General features: G+C 37.6%; 1 protein-coding gene across 3 annotated transcripts in view; it reads left to right on the top strand.

The window, feature by feature from the left end:
* The first annotated feature begins 9,405 nt into the window (after nt 1-9,405).
* Nucleotides 9,406-24,588, top strand: part of RSU1 (Ras suppressor protein 1) — a 221,653-nt gene continuing 206,470 nt past the window's right edge. For 2 of the 3 annotated variants that reach the window (XR_007947648.1, XM_051961300.1), the window contains exons 1-3: nt 9,406-9,522; nt 9,702-9,813; nt 23,089-23,139. Coding sequence is in view for 2 of the 3 variants with exons in the window: in XM_051961300.1 (XP_051817260.1) it covers nt 9,705-9,813; nt 23,089-23,139 (160 nt within the window). In the remaining variant the exon portion in view is untranslated. The remainder of the gene's footprint in view (nt 9,523-9,701; nt 9,814-23,088; nt 23,140-24,588) is intronic. The other variant, XM_051961301.1, reaches the window with a different exon arrangement.

Below are 24,588 nucleotides of genomic sequence, written 5' to 3'. Positions count from 1 at the left end.
TATATCTCCCTTTTTTATTCTTTATACAGATTGATAATGAGTGAGAACACCTTAGGGATTCTGGATTAGCTGCCTGAAATTACCAAAGATCTCAAGAGAAAGAAAATTCAGTTAAAAAACATGACCATAAGTAGATAACCCATCAGGAAACATATTATTAAGAAACGGGAAGATAGACTACAGGACATCTAAATAGGTGCAAACCTTTCTGAATAAAGAATAACAAAGTAAAATCAATCCACACTTGATGAGGCAGAGAACCCCATGGATTCTCAAGAGATATAAGTAAGAATTGTGGAAATAGAATTTATGGTGTTCATTGCAGAAACAAATGGCAAAACAGAATAACTTGAATTTATAATGGTAAGTCTCATCAAAAGAAAAAAAAAAGGATAACCAACTGGAAATGTAAATACATGGAAGTAAAGGACAATTCAGAAAAAGCAAAAACAAATAGCAAGTAAAGCTAAAAGATACCATGATTTGTGTGCAGGCAAATCACATTGATCTAGATAAGATGTACAGAGAAAACAAAAAATAAAACTCTTCCAGAAGAACGCAAGTCAAAAAACCTGAATTATACAAAGCAAGAAATAATAGAAGAAAACTACCCAGAACTTTTGAACACAAAAAACAAACTCATTCAAAAGAATTCACAATTCACCTCCAGGAAAAGAAACAAAAACCCCATGTGGTAAACTCCAAGACATATTTAAAATTCAACAGTTCTGATGACAAACTGCAAGTTTTGCAAGCAACCAGGAGAAATATCTTAAACAATAAAGAAAAGGGAATTTGAATAACACACGAGTATTCTGTCCCCGATAGAAAACACAGAAGGGAATGTAATAATCTATTCCAAAGAGCAAAGATACAACCAAAGGTGATATGCCCTACAAACCTGAGCCTAATTATCAATGAAAAAAAGATGGATGCCAATAAAATGTTAGCAGATAATCTGCTCTGTAAACCCCAGATAATAGAAATGCCAAAAAAGCTAAACAAATGTACCAACCAAGGATGACACAACTAATAAAATAAATTACCCCAGAAAAAGCCCGGGGGGTAGGGGTGGGGGGAGGGAGGGAGACTAGAGACACTTAAAGAGTTACAAACAACAGAAGCAGCAGCATAAGAGAAGGGCAATCACTGTTTTCTTTCTAAAAGGACACAAGAAGACAAGGGTAATAGGACTGATGGTAAAGGGATATGTCTGAAACCTCATGGATTAAATTTCATAGCACATGAATTGATTATTTTTTTGTGAGGGAATACATAAAATGGGAGAGGGAAGGAAGATATTAGAAGGGGAACATATGATATATCTAGTCAAGTTAAAGGTAAAAATGAAGGGAAAGTAAGTCCTGTGTCTTTTAGAAAGAAGAGAGTGTACTGGAGAACAGAAGAAATGGCAAAAAGGAGGCACTGAAATGGGCAAAGAAAATGCGTAATCTTGATTTTGTGTGAGGAAGCAGTTCTACTGAAAATTACAAAGAGGTAGAAAGATATCTTATAATGGATTATGAAGACAGGGAGTTGGTGCTAAGTGAGATTACTACCTCTAAACGAACATGGGGAGGTCAAGTAAAAATGAAATGCCAATCAGAAATACTAAAAAAATATCTGCAAGTAGACAACACTTCTAGCCTCTCAATTTCCTAAAGGATTTGATTGATCTAAGAACAAGACATAATTGAGGAAAAAATAGTTTGGGATAAGATCTACAAGGTAATGACAGAAACTAATTAGAAGGTAGAATTCAAAATAGGTAACTAAGAAGTTTTAATTCCATAAAGAATACAGAGACTAAAAAAGAAATAAGCAAGGACCACGAGTTAAAGCCTAAAAGTTTAGAATGTATATGAAATAAAAGATTTCATGAAGAGAATGGGGAAAATAAATCCTTTTTTTTGAAAAAAAGGTACATATATTTTAAAATTAACAAATAAGTTAAAGGGGAGAAAAGGAAGTAGATTTTTGAATGAGAAAAAAAGAGCATAAGAACTAAATAGGTTTTAAAAAAAGGAAAAATAAAAAGGAATTATTAACTTAAGTAAAACTCCAGAACCTTAGAAAGGAGTGATAAATGGGAGGAGGGCTTGAGAATAAGAGGAAGAGGACCTTTAGAAATAGGATTTCCTTAAAATAGCTTAATAGAAAAATAACTAAAGAGATAAAATACTGTATATAAAGAAAAATAAATAAAGGCAAAGTATTGTAAAAAAAATCAGAGTCATGTTGAGGAAGATAGAAACTCATAACTTTAAATGTAAATGAATTTTTAAAAATCCAATAAAAGGAAAATGTGACATATTGAATAAGAAAACAAAACATCACAATCTGTTGCTTCCTAGAAACACAACTAAAAATAAACACATACACAAATTAAATATGAGGAACTACAACATAATTTACTATGTATCAACTGAATATAGAAATTCAGGTTTCAAAGATGTATAATGTAAAAAAAAAAGATAAAGAGGAGAAACTATATTAAACTGAAAAGAACCACAGACAACATACAGATGTCACTATTAAAGTTATATTCTCCAAATATTTTAGCAAATAAATTCATAAAGGAAAAATTAGCTGAATTACAATAAGATAACAATAATCCAATAATAGCTGGAAACATTAATATTCTCTTACTTTTAGACAAATCCAAATTAGAAAGCTCAACAAAAGGGAAAATATAGAATTGAATAAGTTAATGGAGAAACCAGAGCTAAAAGAATTATGTCATTTTCTAAGTGGAACTCTTGAAGAAAATTTTTATTTAATAAAAAATGGAACTTTAAAAAATTGATTAAGGGGCAGCTGGGTAGAGCACTGGGAAGAGTACTAGCCCTGGAGTCTGGAGGACCTGAGTTCAAATATGATCTCAGACATTTAACACTTTCTAGCTGGATAACCTCCTGTAAGTCACTTAACTCCAATTGCCTTGCAAAAAATCAATCAATCAGTCAATAAAAATTGACAATATATTAAGCCACAGAGATATTAAATGTTAAAAGGCAGAAATATTAAACACATCCTTTCCAGACCATCATGCAATAAAAATGCTAATCAATGCAAGATACCCAAACAAAAGACAAATGGATACTTAATGAAATAACAAATAATGGGTATATCAAATCACTAATAAGTGTGTAAAAGTAAGTGATGAAACAACATACCAAATGCAATGGAGAAGCTATGGCCCAACTTCCTAGCCAAAGCCCTGACAGCCATAGAAAAGGGAACACTAGGAACGCATAGTGGGAGTTCCAGAGCTCCGATCACCTGGATGGAGAGGAGAGATGATTGGATAGAACCAGCCTCCCAGTTTCTTCTCGAATCCCAGGTATATTCCCCTTCAAGGGTAATTCTAGCCACAAGGTGGTGCTATCTGTCAGGGAAAGGGAAGACAATTACAACAGTGGTTTATGGGTTACTTGCTCAAAGTTACATGTTTAATACATTTTCTATGGGGCGAAATAAAAGCTGTCCAGTATCTGCTATACATTGTTACCACAAGTGCTTGTATAGGATTCTTGAATCCTTTATCCCTACCAGTGGAAACTGATACATAAAATATATTCTGTGATTGCCCATAGGTGACTGATTCTGAGAGAGAGAAGAACGAATGAAAAAAAAATTATTTGGAGACATTGCCTCAAATATGGAATCTGATCATTTGAAACCCAGAGAAGGTAGGGACCGGAGATGACTTCTATTCTTACCTACATGACCTCTGTTGGGTAGCCAAAGCCTAATCTGAGAATTATGAGTATTTAGCAAAACCTGCCCACAAATCAAAAGTTCACAAATTTAGATGAGGAAAGAACTTTATATATCATTTGTTCTGTTGTGCCACAGTTCTCTTTAATTATTCTGACTCAGTTTCCTAAGAAAATTGTCCTGTCTCAGTTTCCTTGAATTGTTCTGCCTCAGTTCCTAATTGTTCTGGTCAATCCTGCAACACCACGCCTTCCTCCTTATCATCATGATCCAGATAAGGAGAAAGACCTTCTATCTTAGACATCATCAGAATGTTGAGTGCTTCTCCCCCTTCTGTAATCCCAATTTATCAGATGTCCCCCATGTTTCTCTCCACTGGCTGCTGGATTCTTGGAGACGATAGTTTCATTCAGTCCTGGGACCAAACCATGGATCCATTTGGTTCCAGTAAATCTCTCCCTTTCAAATAAAATATTATAACAATTTTCAAATCTCTATCTTGCCTCAGTTTCTCCTGCATTACAATTCAATCTTATCATTTTACAGATTATTATAAGATTAAACCTGGTGATTGTGGACTATAAGCTTATAGAACATACTCATAAAAAAATACTGAAAAAAGCATTTTTAAGGTTAATACAGCTGTGTGCCCCAAATAATATTTTGTTTACCACCAGCTTGTTTTACTTCCTAATAACCCCATTCCTGAAATATTTCCCCTCAACTCCTGATAAGCTAATCAGCCAGCTGGAGGGGGGGGCACTCCAAATTAGAGTGTAGAGTCCACTCTCAGAAGGGTTGCGGAGAGCAGGCTCTTCCTGCTTAATGGATCCACACCTATGCTCCCCAATGCAGTGCCATCTTTATGGGAATATTGTGTTAGTTGACATATGTGAATTATTGCATCCCTTCCCTGTCTCCTCTTCCTCATTGTTTACAACAAAGCTTTGTTGAAATGATTCCCATTGTTTTCCTTGTTATTCTCATTTCTCAAATTTATTAATGAACTGTTTCCCCCAACATCTCTGACTGACCCACGGACTTTCCTCATGCATAAATTGCATACCCACACAAAGTCTTAAGCTACTGACATCTGCACCTTCATGGCCAGAGGGAAAATAGAGCTGAGAAATCAGTTGCAGAAAGGAAGCATCAATAGGGGAGCCCTAGTGTGAAGACCGAGTTAGCACCTTGGATACCTTAGAATCTTTTGGAGTTAGGATAAGTAAAAGTCCTTGGTCTTTATTCTTGGTCTTTAAAGATAGAAATGAATTGGATGGATGCAGAATCTTCTGGTCTACCTTCTTCCTCGTCTATCACGTCTACCACCAAAGAGACCCTGTCTAGTCTTATTCCACCCCCTAATCCCTCCTACAATTCTCTGTATACACCAATTATTGAGCGCAGCACAGGATAGTGGGAAGGGACATTTTCCAAGTATATGCTTATAGAATATTGGCCAATAGGTAATTAGCCTTAAGTGCTCGGTTGTCTGACCTCAATGCATTGACTCAAGAGTTTCAGCCCTTTACACCCTAGCCTTCCCAGGAGGCATACATCAATGTCAGAGATAAAGCACTGGACATTTATAAGGTCCCAGAATTTAAGACTGAGACAATGAACCCTATGCATCTTAATTAGAAGGGATCTCAGAGCATCTCATTCAACATTGTTTTATATGTGAGGAAATCATGGCTGAGAGGGGGTAATTTGTGGTCATACACCTAGAAAATATCAAATTTAAGTCAAGTATCTATAATTTCAGGGACAGTGCCATTCCAGGTGGGATGTATGCTCCAGAGAAGCAGCAGTGTGGTACAGTGGTAAAACAGAGACGTGGATTTTCAGGTCAGGAGAGGTCAGTTTAAATCCTGCTTTTGACACCATTTGTGTCCCCCATTGGGCAAGAAATTTAATTAGTATATTCATAGCATCCTATTGGAATTTCAGTTTTCTCTATAAAATTAGGAATTGGACTCTTAAATCTGTAATCTTTATTGTCAAATTTATTACTTGGTCCACATGTGGCTGGAGATAGTAGATGACTTAAACAATTTATCTTTAACTACTCTAGTTGAAAAAGTTGTTATTGGACCAATGGACCAATCAATAGGAGGAATACATGGAGAATGTACATAATAGCTAACAATTACATAATACTTACTATGTGCCAGGAATCTTATAAATAATCTCTTTGGATTATTATAACTATTCTGGGATCTAGGGGCTTTTATTACACTCATTTTACAGATAAGGAAACTAAGGCAAAGAGATCAAGTGACTTTTCAGGATCATAAGGCTGGTAACAGGTCTTTCTGACTCCAGGGCCCAAGTTCTATCTACTATGCCATCTAGCTTTGCAGCAAGTTTTATTTCTATATACTTTAGTCTTTTAAAAAATATCAATAATTATTGGACTTGCTTTTTTCACATGTTTTATTTGCTAATAATTGGCTAGCTGAGTTTCAAATGGAATATCTTACCAGCATGATTTCTGGGAATGCCCATGCCAAATTTCTCCAAATACTCTTGAATGATTCTAACTTTTAAATGATTATTTTTATTTCCCTCTGAATGAAGAAGTTGAAAATAGTTTTTTGGGTGAAACTGAAGAAATAGATCATAGTCTGATGAGAGAGGATATTACATAAAAATCTTGAGAGAAACTTAGGTTTCCACATGCATTCATCTATTTTACAATTTCCCAAATCCTAATATCTAATTTCAATTTTGTTTATCAGGAATAGTGTTTTTATCTGCATAAAATAAAATATATAGGATTATCAAGAAATTCAATTTGTTTTAAATTATTATCAAAAAAGTTCTTTAAAAAGTTAATAGACTCAGGATTAAGAATAATTGGTTTAAAACATGATTTATTTTCAATTGTGCCCTCAGGTTAGCCTCCAATTTTTGAAGATATAAAATATAACAGGTACACTAATATTATAATCAAAAATATTTGTTTAAAACTTGTTGCTGTGCAAGTATCTTTAAAACAAATATCTGGGCTTGATCTCAAATTCTAAAATTTTCATGGAGAGCTCAGTTTCTTAAACAGTGGTTCTCAATCCTAGTAGGAGGTTCCAAAACTGTATATGGAGGTCATGAAATGATGACTTATTATCAGTAAATGTTTGATTTGTGTATTTATTTTTTATACCTATATACCCAGGATCATGTAAAAATTTCTTGGGCCGGGGAAAGGAGTCACAAGTGGAAAAAATTTAAGAAGCCCTGATATAGAGTACTACTTCCTTGAATTCTGTCTTTTCTGGCCTTTCCCTGTGGTTCCAGAACTTTTATCCCCCTCAAGACAAACAAGTAACCAACCTCATGATGAAATTGCTGTTTGAAAAACAGCTTAAATGGGATTTTAAAAAATCATAATTTAAAGGTAGAGATTCTTAACCTGGAGTCTCAACTTAATTTTTTTCTTTTGAAAAGAATTTATTATTATTTTTATTATTATTTTGCTGAGGCAATTGGGGTTAAGTGACTTGCCAGGGATCACACAGCTAGGAAGTATTAAGTGTCTGAGGTCAAATTTGAACTCAGGTCCTCCTCACTTCAGGGCTGGTGCTCTATTCATGCACCACTTAGCTGCCCCTTTTGAAAAGAATTTTAATCTAATTGGCTTTCTTTCAAATACTATATATTTTATTTGATGCATTTAAAAGCAATATTCTTGATATGGGGAGCCCTTGTGAATATTATAGTAATATCCTCAGGCTACCTGGCCTTGGGAATGATATATTCACTTTAGGAATGTAGCTAATGGAAGAATTAGCTCCAATCTTGGAGAATGTGTGTGAAAAAGAAGGAGTTGGGCCTGATATCTTTATTTTATTAAACTATCCTTCGAGGACAAATTTTGTCATCCAAAAGTCTGAGTAGTAGCTATCTTGCACCTGTAACTGAATAATGAACACTTCATTAAAGTTTAAGAAAGGAATCATTGTTAGCCTCCATTATCAAACTTGCCACCAAACTTGTGAATCCAACCCCATGTTGTCATTTACTCTGCTCTATTCTTTGTTCTGTATTCCCAAATTCTTATAAATCTACTTGCTTGCTCCTTGCCCTTTGCTAAATTTCTCTCTTGGAATTTAGCTCACTTCAATTGGAGTTATAATTATAATAAGACTTTGCTTCTTGACTTGGAGAAAATCTAAACTTCCAAATTCTTTTGGATCATTCGCATCACTGGTCTGTAATATCAATTATTCTGGGATCTCCTGAACCCCAATATTCTGAGAAGAGGCCCCAAAAGGTTTCAAGTCTACAAGAATGAACATTTATTAAACACCTTTTGTCATGTACAAAGCACTATCCAAGGAGTCCATGACAAACAAAGGTTAAGGTAGGGCATGGTTCTCCCCATCTCCCAACCTGACAGACATTGGGGGGCACAAAAAAGAAGAAAAAGAAAGTCCCTATTTTCCAATAACTGACAATGTAATGCAAATATACTCAAAACTATCCACAATATGTGTGTATGTATGGATATATATATATATATATATATATATATATATATATATATATATATATACATATATGTGTGTATATGTGTCTCTCTCTATATATAGACACATATAAACATATACATATATAAACAAACATATCCTTGCTTAAGCGTAGGCTGCTTGGAGGAAGTGGGGAGGATGAAAGGGGAAAAAAGATAATAAAGTAAAAAAGTGCAGAAACCAAAAAGCAAAGAAAAGCTTTCTTGAAATAGAAATTTATACTTATTTTTGAATTATCTCTTAATGTTGCTGTGCACATGAAAGTTTGTTTTTGTTTTTGAGTTTTAAATAAATACACTAAAAAAATTACATATAGGGCAAATCAACCGATAGGCATTTATTGAGTGCCTACTGTGTGCTAGGCACCGTGTTAAGTATTGGGGATATAAAAAGTGACAAAAGATAATCCCTGCCCTCTGGGAGCTTGCAATCTAACGGGAGTGGCAATACGCCAACGAAAGCAATATATAGAACAGATCGGTCAATAAACACATATTAATCTCCTTCTGTGTACAGGCTACAAAAAGAGGCGACAATCTCTGTCCTTAGGGAGCTCGCACTGCGACAGGCAAACGAAAGCAATATATAGGACAAAGCGGTCAATAAACACATATTAAGCTCCTTCTGTGTCCAAGGCTTAGGTCTAGGGTCCAGGGGTACAAAAGCCCGCAGGGAGCTTGTAATCTAACGCGGGGACCACGAACAAATAGATCTACAGAGGCAGATGAATATTGGAACAAAAGTAGGAATAGGAGGAATAAGAGTGGTTAGGGCTCTTCTTAAAGGCCTGGAGGATAACGGACCAAAGCTGCACGGTCTGGCAGTAACAGGCTCCCCACAGAGGCCGGGGCTAGGACCCTCGGGATCAGCAGCTTCATTTCCTCAGAGTTTCCTTCAATTGACTGCGATTGACGAAACTGGACATGCGCAAACTCTCATACGCACGCGCCCTCGACTTAACCAATCAGCACCCTTAGAGGGACTTCTTAGGGGCGGGACTGAGGACGGAGAGGGGAGGAGTCTGAAGACGGGTCCACGGAAGTGATTGGTCCGCCTGGAGCGCCACATTCCGAGATGGGGTGGAGTCTCGCCCTGGAGCCTTGGCCTCAGAGCAATTCTCCTAAATTGGGAAGTCCCGGGGTTCTCTTGTACAGGGGGGGCGGGCGCTGAGAGCGGCGCGGTCTGCGCTTGCGCCGGGGTCTGGGACAGGGTGTGTTTACTCTTCTGGCTCCTGGCTGTTCTCTGCAAGTCCGCCGACGCCGGTACCCCGACAGTGAGTGCTGGGGGGGCAGTGGCGATGTGGGGGCACCGGGTGCTGGCTGTCTTTCCTTGGGGTCGCTAGGGGGCGGTCCGGTCCTGTCCGCCGGCTTTGCTGGGCGTGGGAGGGGCGGCGGGGGCGACCACGGGTCCCGGGACCCCCTCACCCACGCGTACCTCGTTCTGTCCCCTCAGACCATGTCCAAGTCTTTGAAGAAGCTGGTGGAGGAGAGCCGGGAGAAGAACCAGCCCGAGGTGGACATGTGTGACCGCGGCATCTCCAACATGCTGGACGTCCACGGCTTGTGTGAGTACCCCCCTCCCGGGGGCTGGTCCGGAGCTAGCGGCGGGGGGCAGGGGCAGCCCCCCAAACTCCCCGCGAGCCCAGCCCAGCTGGAGGTTGCCCTCCCTCCTCCACGGACCGGGGCTTGCCCTGTTGCTAACTGTAGTCCTGAAATGCAACTCTCTCCTTGCTCAAACTTTTCTGGCTGGTTATAAGTGAGACATATATGCAAACTTTCATTAGTTAACTAAGTGACTAACTAAGGTCAGGTCTGCGGCTGGAAGGAGCCATGGAAGCCGACTAGTCTAACTCCCCGCATTTTACGCTCGGGCAAACTGAGGCGCCGAGGGATTAAGGGGTTTGAAATGAACTTTGAGTTTGTCTCCCCACTCCGGGACCACGATTTTTCCTTTCTCCCTCTCAGTGCCACAGAGAAGTACCATGACAATAGTTAATAGATTTCTTGAAAATTTGACATTAATTATAAAGCAGTTGGGTTTTTTCCTGATTTAGCAAGAAATTTTTTTAAACATCATTTTTAAAGGGACTTCCAAATACACAAGATAAAACCTAGTGTAAGACATGCCGTTTATAGTTCTAGACCTTGCTCAAATTATTCGGCTTTACTAAGGTTAACTGATTATTTCTAATATCTTGTCCATCCCAAATATAGCATGATCCATGAAAGTATGTTCTATAAAAATGTCCTTTTGTGTGCACCAGAATGAACCACCATGGTGAGAAATCGTGAATCCCATTCTGTTGGAGAAAATTGAAGACAAGGGTCCTTAATCTTCAAGGTCTACGAACTTCATACATAGGTGTTTAAACATATTTGCCGTTCAGTCATTTCAATTGTGTTTGAGTCTTTGTGACCCCATTTGGACAAAGAATGTTTTGCCATTTCCATTTCCAGCTCATTGTACAGATGTCAGAACTGAGGCAAACTGGATTAAGTGGCTTCCCAGGGTCACATAGCTAGTAAGTGTCTGAAATTATAGTTGAACTCAGATTTCCCTGACTCCAGGCTTAGCACTGTATCCATTGGACCACCTTGTTGCCAATATCACGTACACTATGTTAGATATGCTTATGTACAAGTGCATACATAGACATATGTAACTATGTATGTACACATAGAAAACTATTTCAATATAGTTGATTTCTTTTGTAATTGTATGTATTTTATTTGGTGCATTAAAAAACATTCTGAGGATTTCATAGGTTCTACTAGACTGCCGAAGATTCACAAAAAAGTTAAAAATTATTAATTTCAGATGATTGTGCTCCTTCAGTGATTAAAATTAGAGTTCCCCAAATAAAAACTTACTTTTAAGAATTTTGAAAATGGAATGCTATAATTCCCCAGCCAGTTTTTTGTAGGTTCTCCAGGGTATCTTCAGTTTTAAGATGAATAATGAAATCCTCAAAGTAGTGAGATTAATAATAATTCAGTTTAATTAATGGAAGATATTTTTAAGTTCTACTATGATGTCTCATTGTGGCATGGAAATGACTCTGCAATCTCCAAGCTGTGATAGTAAAACACAGCCACTGGCAGACCCTACCAAGCTGAAAAAGCTTCCTCTTTTTGCCCAATGGCAAATTGGTATGTGAAGGGATTGGTGTGGATGAGTTCTGAGAGGCTTGTTCTCATGCTGATAGCAGGAAAGGAGAGTACCTAATGTTAAGAGACTTTTAGATTTGGATCTAGAGCGTTTGAATTTTGCTATGTGTGACCTGAGCACAAGTGACTTCAACCCTCCCTTGCTCTCTGGTTCCTCATCTGTAAGATAAAAAGGGCATTGGATACAGTTGTTTAAAATAGATTACTAAATTGTAGTTGGGAATTTTACATCAGTGGAGAGTATACCCAAGCTGATGAAATCACAAATTCTTGAAATATTGAAATAGTTAAAAAAATATATATGTATGTGTGTACATAAACACTTCAAGGAGTGGTGAATTTGTGTGAGTGTTATCCAAACTACATCTTGGGAATGACAGGGAAAAGGGAATAAATAATGATATCAAGAAATTTAAAAGATTATTAACAATCAAGGTTATAAGGTAATGAAACATGAAATTAAGAAGGGTGAGTGAGGCCTTCTAGAATATTTGCCAGTAGAAATAATCCCATGTTTAGCTTTAATGTTTCTTTCATCCCTTTTTGAGGTTCAACTATGAAGTTTTAGAATATTTATGAAGCACCTTAGAGCAGAGAACTTGGAGGGGAAAAGAATAGAAGAGGCTGGAGAAACTAGGATGGATGATGGGGGAAATGTGAACAGGGTGAAAAGTTGTAGATAAATTGTATTTGGTAGTTGCTGTGAAGGTATTCTCCAATGGAAAGAACTAGAAACAATAGGTAGTATTTGTAGATTCGGATTTCAATTGAATGGAAGTTAAAAAATCAACTTTTATTTATTAGAACTATTACCAAGTAGAATAGGCTGCTCTGGAAAGCAGTGACTTCCCTATCATTTAAATTCCTGAGACAGATGATGATTATTTGTCCAGGGACATTGTAGAGGGAGAATTCATGTATGAGTTGGCCTAGATGGTCTTTGAGGTCCCTTATATCTTTCAGCTCCTATATTTCATTCCGATATTTTGTACTGATAAAGAGTTCAAAATCTACTTTTGTTGACCTTTCACAATGTAAGGACAAATTGAGGTAGTGAAACCTCCAGCTGACCCTTCAAATTATAGTACTGATATGGAAGAGGATTTGAACCTGCTACTTTGCTCACTTTGAACACTGAAGTGGTCAAGAAAATAGAGACTGGAAAGAAGCAGAAGGCTGTGAGAACATCAGCACTTGTGCTATAGATGCTTCCTTCCTCCTAGATCCTGTCTATATCCACCTTTCACCTCTGGCAGATCACTTTCTCATGTAATATTGTTGGTGATGGAGGATGCCATCGTGAGAGATTTGTGGGTGTTTGGGGCCATAGTTCAGGAGATTCTTCTGTGCCCTTAAATGACTGGTTTTACCATGAATAAACACATCTCTTGAAAATTACATCATTTAAAGTTATAATGTCATTTTAGTCACTTTAACTTAATAGTCATCATTTTTTCTTTTCTTTTCTTTTTCTTTCTTTTTTCTTTTCCTTTTTTTTTTTTTTTTGCTGAGGCAATTGGGATTAAGTGACTTGCCCAGCTAGGAAGTGTTAAGTGTCTGAGGCCAGATTTGAACTCAGGTCCTCCCAACTTCAGGGCTGGTGCTTTATCCACTGCACCACCTAGCTGCCCCTATCAGCCTTTTTATATATCTGTTAATAATGAGGCCCCTTTCTAGACATTGTGGATACAAATACAACAGATGAAATAGTCACTTCTTTTGGGGAGATAACACTCTAATAAGGGAAACAAATATATATTGGATAAATAAATGGGATTGCTGGGTAGCATAGTGAGTAAAGCATGGGCCTGAAATCAGGCATACTTTATGAGCTCAAATCTGGCTTCTGATGCCAACTGTGTGACTCTGGGTAAATCCCTTAAACCAGAAGGAAATGGCAAACTTTGCTAGTGTCTCTGGCCAGAAACCCCCAAATGGGTCTAGAAGAATCAGATGTGGATGAGAGAATTAAACTATAGCAACAACAAATATAAAAGAATACATATAGGTGCACATGTTTAACATATATTGGATTACTTGCCATGTAAAGAAATAGGGAGAAGGGAGGGAAAAATTTTAGAATACATGGTTTTGTAAGGGTGAATGTTGAAAATTATCCATGTATATATTTTGAAAATAAAACGTTTTAATTAAAATACAAAAAAGCCCAAAAAGCCCAACCAAAAAAAAAAATACATATAGAAAGAATATATCTATATCAGTACAAAGTACTTAAATGCAATGGTTTGGGAGGGAAGGCACAAGTGTTTGGGGAGCTCAAGTATAGACCAGGAAAGTCTTCATGGAGAAAATTTAGTTGCATCTTGAAAGCAGAGAATATGCTGTAAGATGGAGGTGGGAAAGGGCTGGATTCTAGGGATGGGGGATAGGCAAGCAGGACAAAGTGTACTTTCTAAGGATCCAAAAGAAAGACTTTGGTTATATTCCCAAATGCAGGTGGTGGAGAGGGGGAATGGAACAAGCATTTAAGTGCCTCTTATGGTACCAGGCCTATGCTAAGTGCTTTACTGATACTCCATTGGGACTGAAAAGATGGATTGGAGCCAGGATATAAAGGGCTTTAGAAATTAAAGGAGTTTAGATTGTATCTTCCAAGCCATGGGGAGCCACCTGAGTTGATTGAGTAGGGGAGTCACATGGTCAAAGCAAATCACTTTAGCTGCAAGTTATTGGATGGTCCAGTGTATTGATAGACTTAAGGCCCAAAGACCAATTAGGAGGCCATTGAGATAATCTGGACTAGAAGAGATAAGGGCCTGAATGAACTATGCTGCTAGTTGAGAAGGGGTTGGTTGGATTTGGGAGAGATTGGGGTAGTCTTAGGCACTTAATTAATCAATATTTAGTAAGTGCCATCTGTGTGCTTGGCACATGTGGAGGTAGGGAAAGTGAGTGCTTGTTTGTCTCTTGACCCAACCCTTGTGGGCTGGAAAATGGTGCTGGCCTGGCCAGGCTCCCTCCTAGGTCCAGACCAGTTTGCCTTGCAGTGAGGCATTCTGAATGTTCCTCTGAAGGAGTAGCCTGACATAGTGGAAGGGGCCAGAGTTGGAGGTAGGAGGGTCTGCATTTCAGGGCCGTCTTCAACATCATGGGTAAAGGATATATGTCCTCTCTGAGCCCAATTGTCTCATCCCTAAAATGGGGAAAAGGATATTTAAAACACCTCACTTCAGAGGATTGTTTTTTATAAAAGTAGCTTTTAATCCTTAAATTAGAAACCCCAGTTTTTATGGGACATCTTTCCCGAAGTCCCTGGATGCTTGAGCCTTCTCCTTTGACATTATGTCCCATTTACACTGCACTTATGTTGCACGTGCATAGTCCTTTGCATGTTGTTTCCCCGAATAGAGTGTGAGCTCCTCTAGGGACACTGTGCCTTTCTTTGTGCCCCAGTGCCTGGTACATAAATAAGCACCAAATAGCTGCTGACTGACTGGCTGAGCTGTTTAAAGCATCTCTGTAGTCTGCTTAAAACTGCTGTGTGTCTTTCCTTTGCCTCTTGAAGTTCTGGGATTCTGTGAAGTCAATGGCTTATAGAATCACTGAAGGAATATAATTAGATGGCCTTTTATAGTTAGGAATAGTGTAGGATCATTGGAAATACTGCCCACTTATTATTCGGCTGGATCTCTTTCTCCTAATCAGTTATGGATCTAGGGTCTTTCCCCTATGTGGAACCTGTCCAAGATTATACTTACCTCACTGGACTATCTGTCTGTTTGCATGTTATACTAGGCAATATATAATCATCTTATTTTTCAGCAACATTGGCCCTTTGCTGTTGCCCACACCCTGTAATGTTCTTTGTTCGGTTTCCTGGAGGTCTCTGGGAGCAGCCTTCCTTTCAGTTCAGTAATCACCACAAGTATAGCCAGGGGTTAAAGTCCAAATCCTTTATTATCTCTTTTCAAGTTCTGTCTCCTTTCCTGGGGCCGGGTTAGCTTTCTTATAGTCTAGATCCTTGATTATCTCCTAACTGGGGCTGGGCAGCTTTCTGGAGTGGGAGAAATGCAGGAGGACAGGTCAGCCTCCAGGAAGATCAAAGATCAAATTGAATTTCCCCCCTTGGTTCTGAGAGCTTAAGTTCCTGCCGCCAGTCCTTTGCCTCTGCAGCTTTTGCCTCTAGCTCCCTCGGAATCTCAATCCTGGCTAAGGCTCCTAGCTTATATGTTCCACGCTGAGTACAAACCAATCATTATATCACTAAGAAATCATTATTTGTTGTAGGATTAAATCAATGATAAATTAGATTTAACCATTGTCTCCTCAATTCCACTTAGTACCTTGTTTCAAGTTCTGGCTCTCATAACAACACTTAGCATTCCATCTCCAACCATCAATCTCTGGTGGATCTCTGGTGATCAGGCAGCTCCTAGAAGTGGCCCCTGTAGTCACACAGAGCAATGGGATTTGCAGCTATGGGTGAGGTACCTGGCAGTTGTTACTCTTCCGGGGGAATCTCTTTTCTCTGGATTTGACCCCAGCCATCCTTCATGGAAATGACGAATATTTTTGACACTTTTTTGTCTCCCATCTTTTTGCTTTGTTGTGCCTGCAGGACTTTTGAATAAATCATGACTATCATAATGCCATTTTGTTGTATGATGGCTTACATCAAACATGTTCTTTATGGGATGCTGATGTTCTCAGGCTATTTTCTATTGGATAGATTGGTTGATTCCAGACTCATTTTAAAAGTCAGTTGTAATGTTCTTCTCTAAAATATATTGTTCTCTGGGAGCAGGTTTCTTGGGGGCTTCTGGAGAGAGCCTTAGTTTCAATTCAGTAATCTCAAGTGCAGCCAGGAGTTAAAGTCCAAATCCTTTATTTTCTCCTTCAAAGTCTTATCTCTTTCACTTGGGGCCCAGCTAGTTTTTCTTAGAGGCCTTCTGTAGTCTTGGTTCCAAAAGCTTAAGCTGCCTTCTCTGGCTTGTGACTATCCAGGACTGAATCCTGGCTGAGGCTCTGAGAGCTTCTAGTGGGCTTGGCTTTTCTGGCCTTGAGAGCTCCTCTTTATATGCCCCACACTAAATATACATCAATCGTTATATCACTAGGAAACCATTATTTGTTGTAGGATTAAATCAGTGCTAAACTAGATTTAACCACTGTCTCCTCAAATCCACTTAGCACCTTGTAAGAATCCTAACAGTCAGTAATATAGAATAGAAAGAAGTTGAACTAACTGCCCAATGTGATACAAAAGACCGTTACAAATAACGCTTTTGGGCTGGATTTTTGTCCATGTGATGGACCTATCTGGTTCTGTTTTTGCTTTGTTCTAGCTATAATATCATGTCTTAGAAAGAATCCTACGGTTCAATTTTTCAGATTTCAGATTATTTATTTAGTGACTTATGCATGTAGTATATTAGGCACTACAAAGACAAAACTGATATTGACCCTTTCCTCAAGAAACCACCATTCTGTTGAGGCTGGAGTGGAAGGATCAATATATACTAAACAGAAAATCTTTACAAAGGGCGGAGAATCTATAGAGATCTTGGATGGAGCTCTTGAACTGAATTTTGAAGGAAGTTATAGATGTCAAGAAGCCGTAGTGAGGATGGAGCACATTTCAGGCATGGTGCATGTCTCTAGGTACCAAGACATGGAGGTAGAAAATGGATGTCACGTTGGGGATCAGCTGATAGAACTGTTTGCAGTGGAGCAAGCCAAGGGGAGGAATGTGAAATCATTCAGGAAAGAAAACTTGAAGGACAACTTTGGATGTGAAAGGAGCCAAAATTCAGCTATTTTGGAAATAAGTCTGTGGTGCCATCTTGTGGTACTTTTGTTACTTTGTCACTTAAAAAAAATCTCACTGAACCTTAGAAGTAACCAGAATAGTAAAGGATCTAACTCTTATCTTATGCTCTTCAGTAAGGCCCAGTGCCACCATGTATCATTGGGTTGACACTGTTGTCATTGGATTCAGGAATCTTGAGGTTGAAAGAGCAGAAAAGAGAAAAAGCAGTAAAAAAAAAAGGAGAATAATTAGGTTCTAGATGGTCCTTAAAAATGCTGAAGGCTTTTTTTTTTTTTTAAGATAACAGTTCATTGATTAAATAAATAAGTTAAATACAAGTAAATAGCAAATATAAATAAAAATCACAAAGTTCAAATTTATTGATTTTCCACCCCCTTCTAATCCTTCCAGTTCTTTATTTTGTGATACTCTTCTGAAATAATCATTTATCTTTTGACCAGTGTACTGCTGATTGGCATCACAGTTTGCCTACTGATTTGTGAGGGAAAACGTGGGTAAAATTCAGTTGCCTCTCTCTATGAGATGCTTTCCTGCCTACTGCCCCTGTTTTGGACCTGATTCTCTGAGATGTTTCAAGATTCTGTTCAGATCTTTGGACTTCTCAGACTAGTAGATGTTTTGGCATTTTTAATTTCTGTCCTTCTTGTCTCTCTGCCAAGACATATTTTCTCTTTCTGGGTGTAGTAAGACATGAGAACTTGTGAAAAGATAGAAAGTTTTATTTAAAGCTGTTCTAGTTCCCAGAGAGCAGTAGAAATACACTTCATTAGATTTGGGGCTTCCTGATCTCTGAAGAGGTAGCTTTGCTCACTTTAAGTTTACATCTCTTCCTCTGTTCTAGCTCCTAGATCAAAATAAAGCCCACAGCATCCCTCCCAGTTTCCATTTATCCCACCCATTTCAGTGATATTTTTAAATATCAAGGGGGATGAAGCCTGGAGGAAGGCCAAAAAAGTGGGAAGGGTAACTATTGTGTTAAATCAGTATGTTTTCTTCCTCTCTCTCCTTAGTTGACTTTAAAGACACATCTCTTTGTAAATTTCTGGGCTGAATCAAAGGCATGAAAAGGCCTTTTTAATATTTTATAATAAAAATTGAGGCTTTTCACCGATCTTCTTCTCTCTTCTTACTCTCTTGTGCCTTCTGCCATTCTCACCTCCTTCACTCTGGGCTCATGTAATAAGGGCACCTTTCTCCTTGTTCAGGCAATCCCATTCTATCCCATCTTCTCTGATAGGTTGTCCCTCTTGTTTTTTCCTTGTTCTTTCACTGATTTCCAATATTTCTCTCTTCACAGTCTACAAGCATGCTAATGTCTCCCCCATCCTGAAAAACAAGCAAACCCTCACTTGATGCTTCAGTCACTGCTAACCATTATTCTGTATCTCTTCTGGCCTTAGGACCTAAGCTGATCAAAAAGCTGGACCCCAGTAGATGCTTGCCCTTTCTCTCCAAGCAGTCTCTCCTTAACCCCCTATAATCTGGCTTCTGTCTGACTATTCCACCCCCTCTGCTCTCTTCAAAGTTGCCAATGAGCCTTTCGTGGCCAAATCCAGCAGCTTTCTCCCAGTTCTCCTTGACCTCTCGGCAGCTTTTGACCTGTTGACCTCCCCCCTTACCCCTCTTCTCCTTGATTCCCTGTGATCTCTGGGTTTCCAGGACATCCTTCTCTCCTGGTTTTCTTCCTTCTTTGTCCAGTTGGTCCTTCTTTGTCTCCTTTGCTGGATACTTCTCTCTAACCTCAGATTCAAGGTTCTTATTTTCCCTCTTTATGTGAGCTCTTGGTGAGCTCATCAGCTCCTTTATATTTATGCCTCTGTTTTGACTTGTCCTGCTTCTGTGTGTCTCTGTCTCTCGATCTCATTTCCAGCAATCCTGCAGAAGTCTCCAACTGGGTGTTCAGTGGACATCTAACATATGTCCACAGTGGGCCTCTTCTCTCCCCTTCAGTCCTCCCTGTGCTCTTAATTTCTTTTTTTCTATCCAGGCCAGCATCATCTTAGTTCCTCAGGCTCACAACTTAGAAGTCATCTTGCATTTCTCACTATGTCTTATCTCCTGAATCTAAGCTTTGCCAAGGATAGTTCTACCTTTTACTGTAAGCCTTCCTAATTGATCCTCTTAATTCTAGTACCTACCCTTTTGTTAATTATTTCTTATTTATCCTGTCAATAGTTTCTTTGTGCAGATTTATTTGTATGTTGTCTCCCCTTTAGATTATGAGCTCTGAAGGCCTAGATTATTTTTTGCTGCTTCTTGCATTCCCCACAGTTATTAGGACAGTGCCTTGCACATAGTAGGTACTAAATAAATGTTGCTTAATAGCATTCACTTATTATGTACCAGGACTCCTCCTTGGTAATTTCTGGCTCCAAGGGTGGCTAAAATGTTATTTTCACCACTTACCTCACCATATCTCTAGGGTCCATGAGCAGCAGTGGCCAAATAGAAGGTATAGAATTGTTATGTCTTCTTGACTGATTTGGACAGTGCAGCTTTTATACTTTCAACATTCTATTTCTGTGAACCCTTTTTCTCTTCTTTTAATAGCAATGTTCTCATGGGACTCACAAAGAAACAACCACTCACAAACAGAAGGAATCAAGGTTGCATAAATACTTCCCCATTGCTGCCTCTTTTAAACCAGACATTCTAGAAGCCTTCCAGTACTTCTGGTTCCTTTGATTGCATCATTTTTGTTTTTGTATCCCAATAGGCAGCACAGTTCCTGGTGGGTAGGAAGGGCCTAACAAAAGGTTGTTGACAGGTTCAATGACTGGGTATGGGTCTTCCCACCAAAAGTAAAGGCAGTCTTTGAAAGTGTTTCTGGCCTAATAATCCAGCACCCTGTAGTCAGTCCCATTATAAACAGCTCCAAATTTAGCCTAGATTACAAAAAAAAAAAAAAAAATCCATGCATTGGTCCATAGGAGGAGCCTTTTAAAATTTAGTTTAGGGCCTGCCAGCTCTTCAAGCTCCACTGATATTGTCATTAAGAACCAGAATTATTTTCTTTCTTTCTTTTTTTAAATAGCTTTTTATTTACAAGTTTTATGCATGGGTAATTTTACAGCATTGACAATTGCCAAACCTTTTCTTCTAATTTTTCACCTCCTTCTCCCCTCCCCCTCCCCTAGATGGCAGAAGACCAATACATGTTAAATATATTAAAGTATAAATTAAATACAAAATAAGTATACATGTCTAAACCGTTATTTTGCTGTACAAAAAGAATTGGACTCTGAAATATTTTACAATTAGCCTGTGAAGGAAATCAAAAATGTAGGCAGGCAAAAATATAGGGATTGGGAATTCAATGTCATGGCACAATTATTTTCTTGCTTGTAATGAGGAACTGGAATAGAAGATTTGTGAAGAAAATCATCAGTAAGCAGCCAAAGAATAGGCAGGAAATAGATATGCTTGATGGAAAGAACATTAGACTTGAAAGATCTGAATTCAAATTCCACCTCAGGTACTTACTGTCTGACTTTGAGTAAGCCATTTAACCTTAGTTTTCTAAGGGAAAGTGTTGTATTAGATAACTCTTGAAGTCATTTCTAGGTATGATCCTCTAATCCTATCAAAGAGCAATTTCTTTTGTTGTTTGTTTGGGTTTTTTTTTTGGGGGGGGAGTGATGGAGAAGAAAGGAAACTTTTCCTTTTGGGCTAGTATTATAAGTCTAAAATGAAAACTCTGGAATAAAATATGGGCAAATTCTGAGAAATCTTGAGAAATTTTATGAACTCTTACTTTCCTTCTAGCTATCTCTAAATTAATGATCCCCTCTGAAAGAAGTAGGTGTAATTATGTGTAGCTGTCAAGAGTTTTTCTCTCTTTTGGGTAGTTGCAGGTATACTTTGGCAAGTAGGAAATAAAGGAAGGCATCCTTTTATAAATGCCTATTTTACATGTTTAATACTTCTTATGTTGTGTGTTAGCTCTTCCTTTTACCAGTGAGAAATATGTGGCCCTGTTTGTTATGCATAAGGGATGAGGAGCTTATTAAAACAGAGTGGTTGGGACCATAGTACAAAGTGCCATGGATCTTCTTATCATTAAGTTTCTTATGAGTTCCTTGATTCTATGGGACACAGTTTTCTTGGTGCTTTCATTGACAGTCCCTATTTAGTCCCTGCATTTTAGGAAAAATTGAAAAAAGGAAGGAAACTTCATTTATAATGGATTAAAATTCTGGTTTTCCCACTTATCTCTGTGGCATTTCCAAGTAATGACTTCTGTTGCTTAATTTTCTTATTTCTAACATGAAGGATTCCTTCTGAGGTTCTTTACAGTTTTATAGCCCTGAGCTTATGAAAAATGGATAAAATATCTGTGAATCTACCTACAGTTGCAAGAATTGTATGAATAGAATTATAAAACACTGCATAAATTAAATGAAACTTAAACAGAAAGATTAATATTCATGGTTGGGTTGTGTCAATATAATTAAATGACAATACTACCTAAATTCAGCATTGTACCATTCAGATTGCCAGAATTACTTCATAGAAATAAGAGAAAAAATAAAATATCTGTCCAGAACATCAAAAGTCAAGAATTTCTAAGGAAATAATGAGAAAGAGGGGTAAAGAAAGGAGCCTGGCTGTAATCAATTTCAAACTTTGGTACAAAGCAGTTTTTAGAACAGTCTTATACTGATTAAAAATAGAGAATTGTGATCATTGGAACCAATTATGTGTATGTGACCCAGGGAAATAAAAAATAATTGCATAGTATTTGGTAAACACAGAGATTCCCTAATACACATATCTCTCCAGAAACATAATAAGTTCTCTTGGTGTGGTTGATACTATAAATAAATATATCAATAATATTAATATTATAAATATATATTAATGTTATAAATATATACATATATATATTATGTAATTTTAATAACTAGTGCAACTAAGTGATACAGTGGATAGAATACTGAGTCTGGAATCAAGAGGATCTGAGTTAAATCAGGCCTCAGATATTTACTAGCTGTGTGACCCGGGGCCTTTAACCAGTTTCTTCATCTGTAAATGAGCTGAAGAAGGAAATGATAGACACTACAATGTCTTTGCCAAGAAACCTCAAATGGAGCCCCAAAGTGTCAGGCACAACTGAACAATAGCAATAATATTAGTAGCTGACATTTATATAATGCTTTAAGATTTAGAGAGCATATTTCATGTACTAGGGCTCTTATTTATCTCCATTTAATAGATGGGGAAACCAAAATTGAGATGGACCAACTCACTTACTCAGGGTCTCTGCCCCCTACATCCTATTAGAATATTCAAGTGCAAATTAGTGGTGAGCCGCCATGCTTCACATTAGGATTAGATTGGATGATGTCTAAGCTGACTTTCTGTTGGGAAATTTGTCCCCTGGGATGAAGTTACTTCTTAGAGATACCAGTGGGTCCTCAGATTAGATGAGTGCAATCTGGGTCTATGGCATCAACTAACTTGGATCAAGCACCAAACTCAACTAACTTTATAACTAACTTGTATCAATCACCAAACATTTAAGGGCAAACTACAGGCCAGGCAGTTTCCATGATAATTTTTATTTTATTTCTGAGGTAACTATAGGTAAGTCATTGGACCTGCGTAGCCACCCTTTTCTCATCTGTAAAAGAAGGCAGTTGGATTAAATGACCTAAATCCTGGTGATTCTTTGTTAGCAAAAATGTCCAAGACTCCTTGGGAACAGTAAGAAGTTATTTATACTGTGTGATAAAATTTTAACACAGTTTCCTTTGTTAGCATCTAGATATAAGTTGGATATATACTATGCGATAACATTTTAACACAGTTTCCTTTGTTAGCATCTAGATATAAGTTGGATACATTTACTAATTGTGTGTGTGTGTTTTTTTCTTTATAGTTACTTTATCCCACATCACCCAACTGGTTCTCAGTCACAACAAGCTAACAAGTAAGTGAATTTTTTGTTTTACTACACATTTTCAAAAGATTGTTTCAGAGACTCAATGCCTCAAGTCCTTTTACAAATATTACCATTGTTATTCCATTTAAAACCCACAATAAATATATGGGAAAAATTAATGACATATCCTCAAAAAGAGGTCAACAAATTAACTTCCCAAAGAGAATTCTTTGTTCTACTTTAAGGGAATTTTCCCTTGGTGCTAATTGCTAATATAATTTTGTGAGCTTCAAGCTCAAGGGAAGTGTGGTGTGACTGAGAAAGCATTTCTCTAGAATTAAAAGAGATTGGGTTCAATTTTTGACTTAATACTTACAGGTTATGTCACCCCAAAAAAACCATTTAAAAGACAATTTATTTTTTAACACACATTGCTTTATGAATCAAGTTGGGAGAGAAAAAAATAGAGCAAAAGGGAAAAACCATGGGAGAGATAAAAAAGCAGAAAAAAAGAAGTGAACACAACATGTGCTGATTTACATTCATTCTCCTTAGTTCTTTTTCTGGATGTAGATGGCATTTTCTGTCCAAAGTCTTATTGTTATTGCTTTAGATCACTGAACCATTGAGAAGAACCAAGTTTCATTGTTGATTATTATATATTTTTACTGTTATTGTACACAATATGTTTCTGATTCTGCTTGTTTCATTTCTTTCATGTAAATCTTTCCAGGCCTTTCTAAAATCTGCTTATCATTTTTTAATAGAACAATAATATTCCATTACCTTTATATATCACAATTTATTTAGCCATTCCCCGGTTGATGGTCATCTACTCATTTTCCAATTCTTTGCCACCACAAAAAGAACTGTTACAAACCTTTTTGCATATGTGGATCCTTTTCCTTCTTTTATGATTTCCTTGGGATACAGACCCAATAATGGCATTGTTAGGTCAAAGATAAATGCACAGTTTTAAAGCCCTTTGGGATAGTTCCAGATTCTCTCCAGAATGGTTGAATCAGTTTGCAACTCCACCAATAGTGCATTAGTGTCCAGAAAAGCCATTTTAAAGTTTCTGAATTTGTTTTCTCATCTGTAAGAAAGGCACAGTAATATGTGTAGTGCACTCTCCTTTGGGTTGGTACAAAGTGCTTTATGAACCCTAAACTGCTTATAGGTGTGAGGTGTTTTTTAAAACTTTATTTAGTATTTTATTTTTCCTCAGTTACACATAAAAACAGTTTTCAACATTTGTTTTTAGAACTGTGAGTTCCAAATTCTTTCCCTTCCCACTCCACTTCATTGAGAAGGCAAGTAATTCGATACAAGTTATATGTGTATAGTTATGAAAAAACATTTCTGTATTAGTCAGGTTGTTTTTTTTTTTTTAATTGAACAAAATAACCCTTAGCCTCAAGAAAAATAAAGGAAGTAAAAGATGTATGTTTCAATGAATATTTAAACACCATCAGTTTTTCCTCTAGAAATGGATAG

The sequence above is a fragment of the Antechinus flavipes genome, chromosome 5 (assembly GCF_016432865.1).
Source record: "Antechinus flavipes isolate AdamAnt ecotype Samford, QLD, Australia chromosome 5, AdamAnt_v2, whole genome shotgun sequence".
In the NCBI taxonomy this organism is placed as follows: domain Eukaryota; kingdom Metazoa; phylum Chordata; class Mammalia; order Dasyuromorphia; family Dasyuridae; genus Antechinus; species Antechinus flavipes.
The sequence above is the reverse complement of the archived record's forward strand: the minus strand, read 5'-3'. Positions and strand labels throughout refer to the sequence as shown.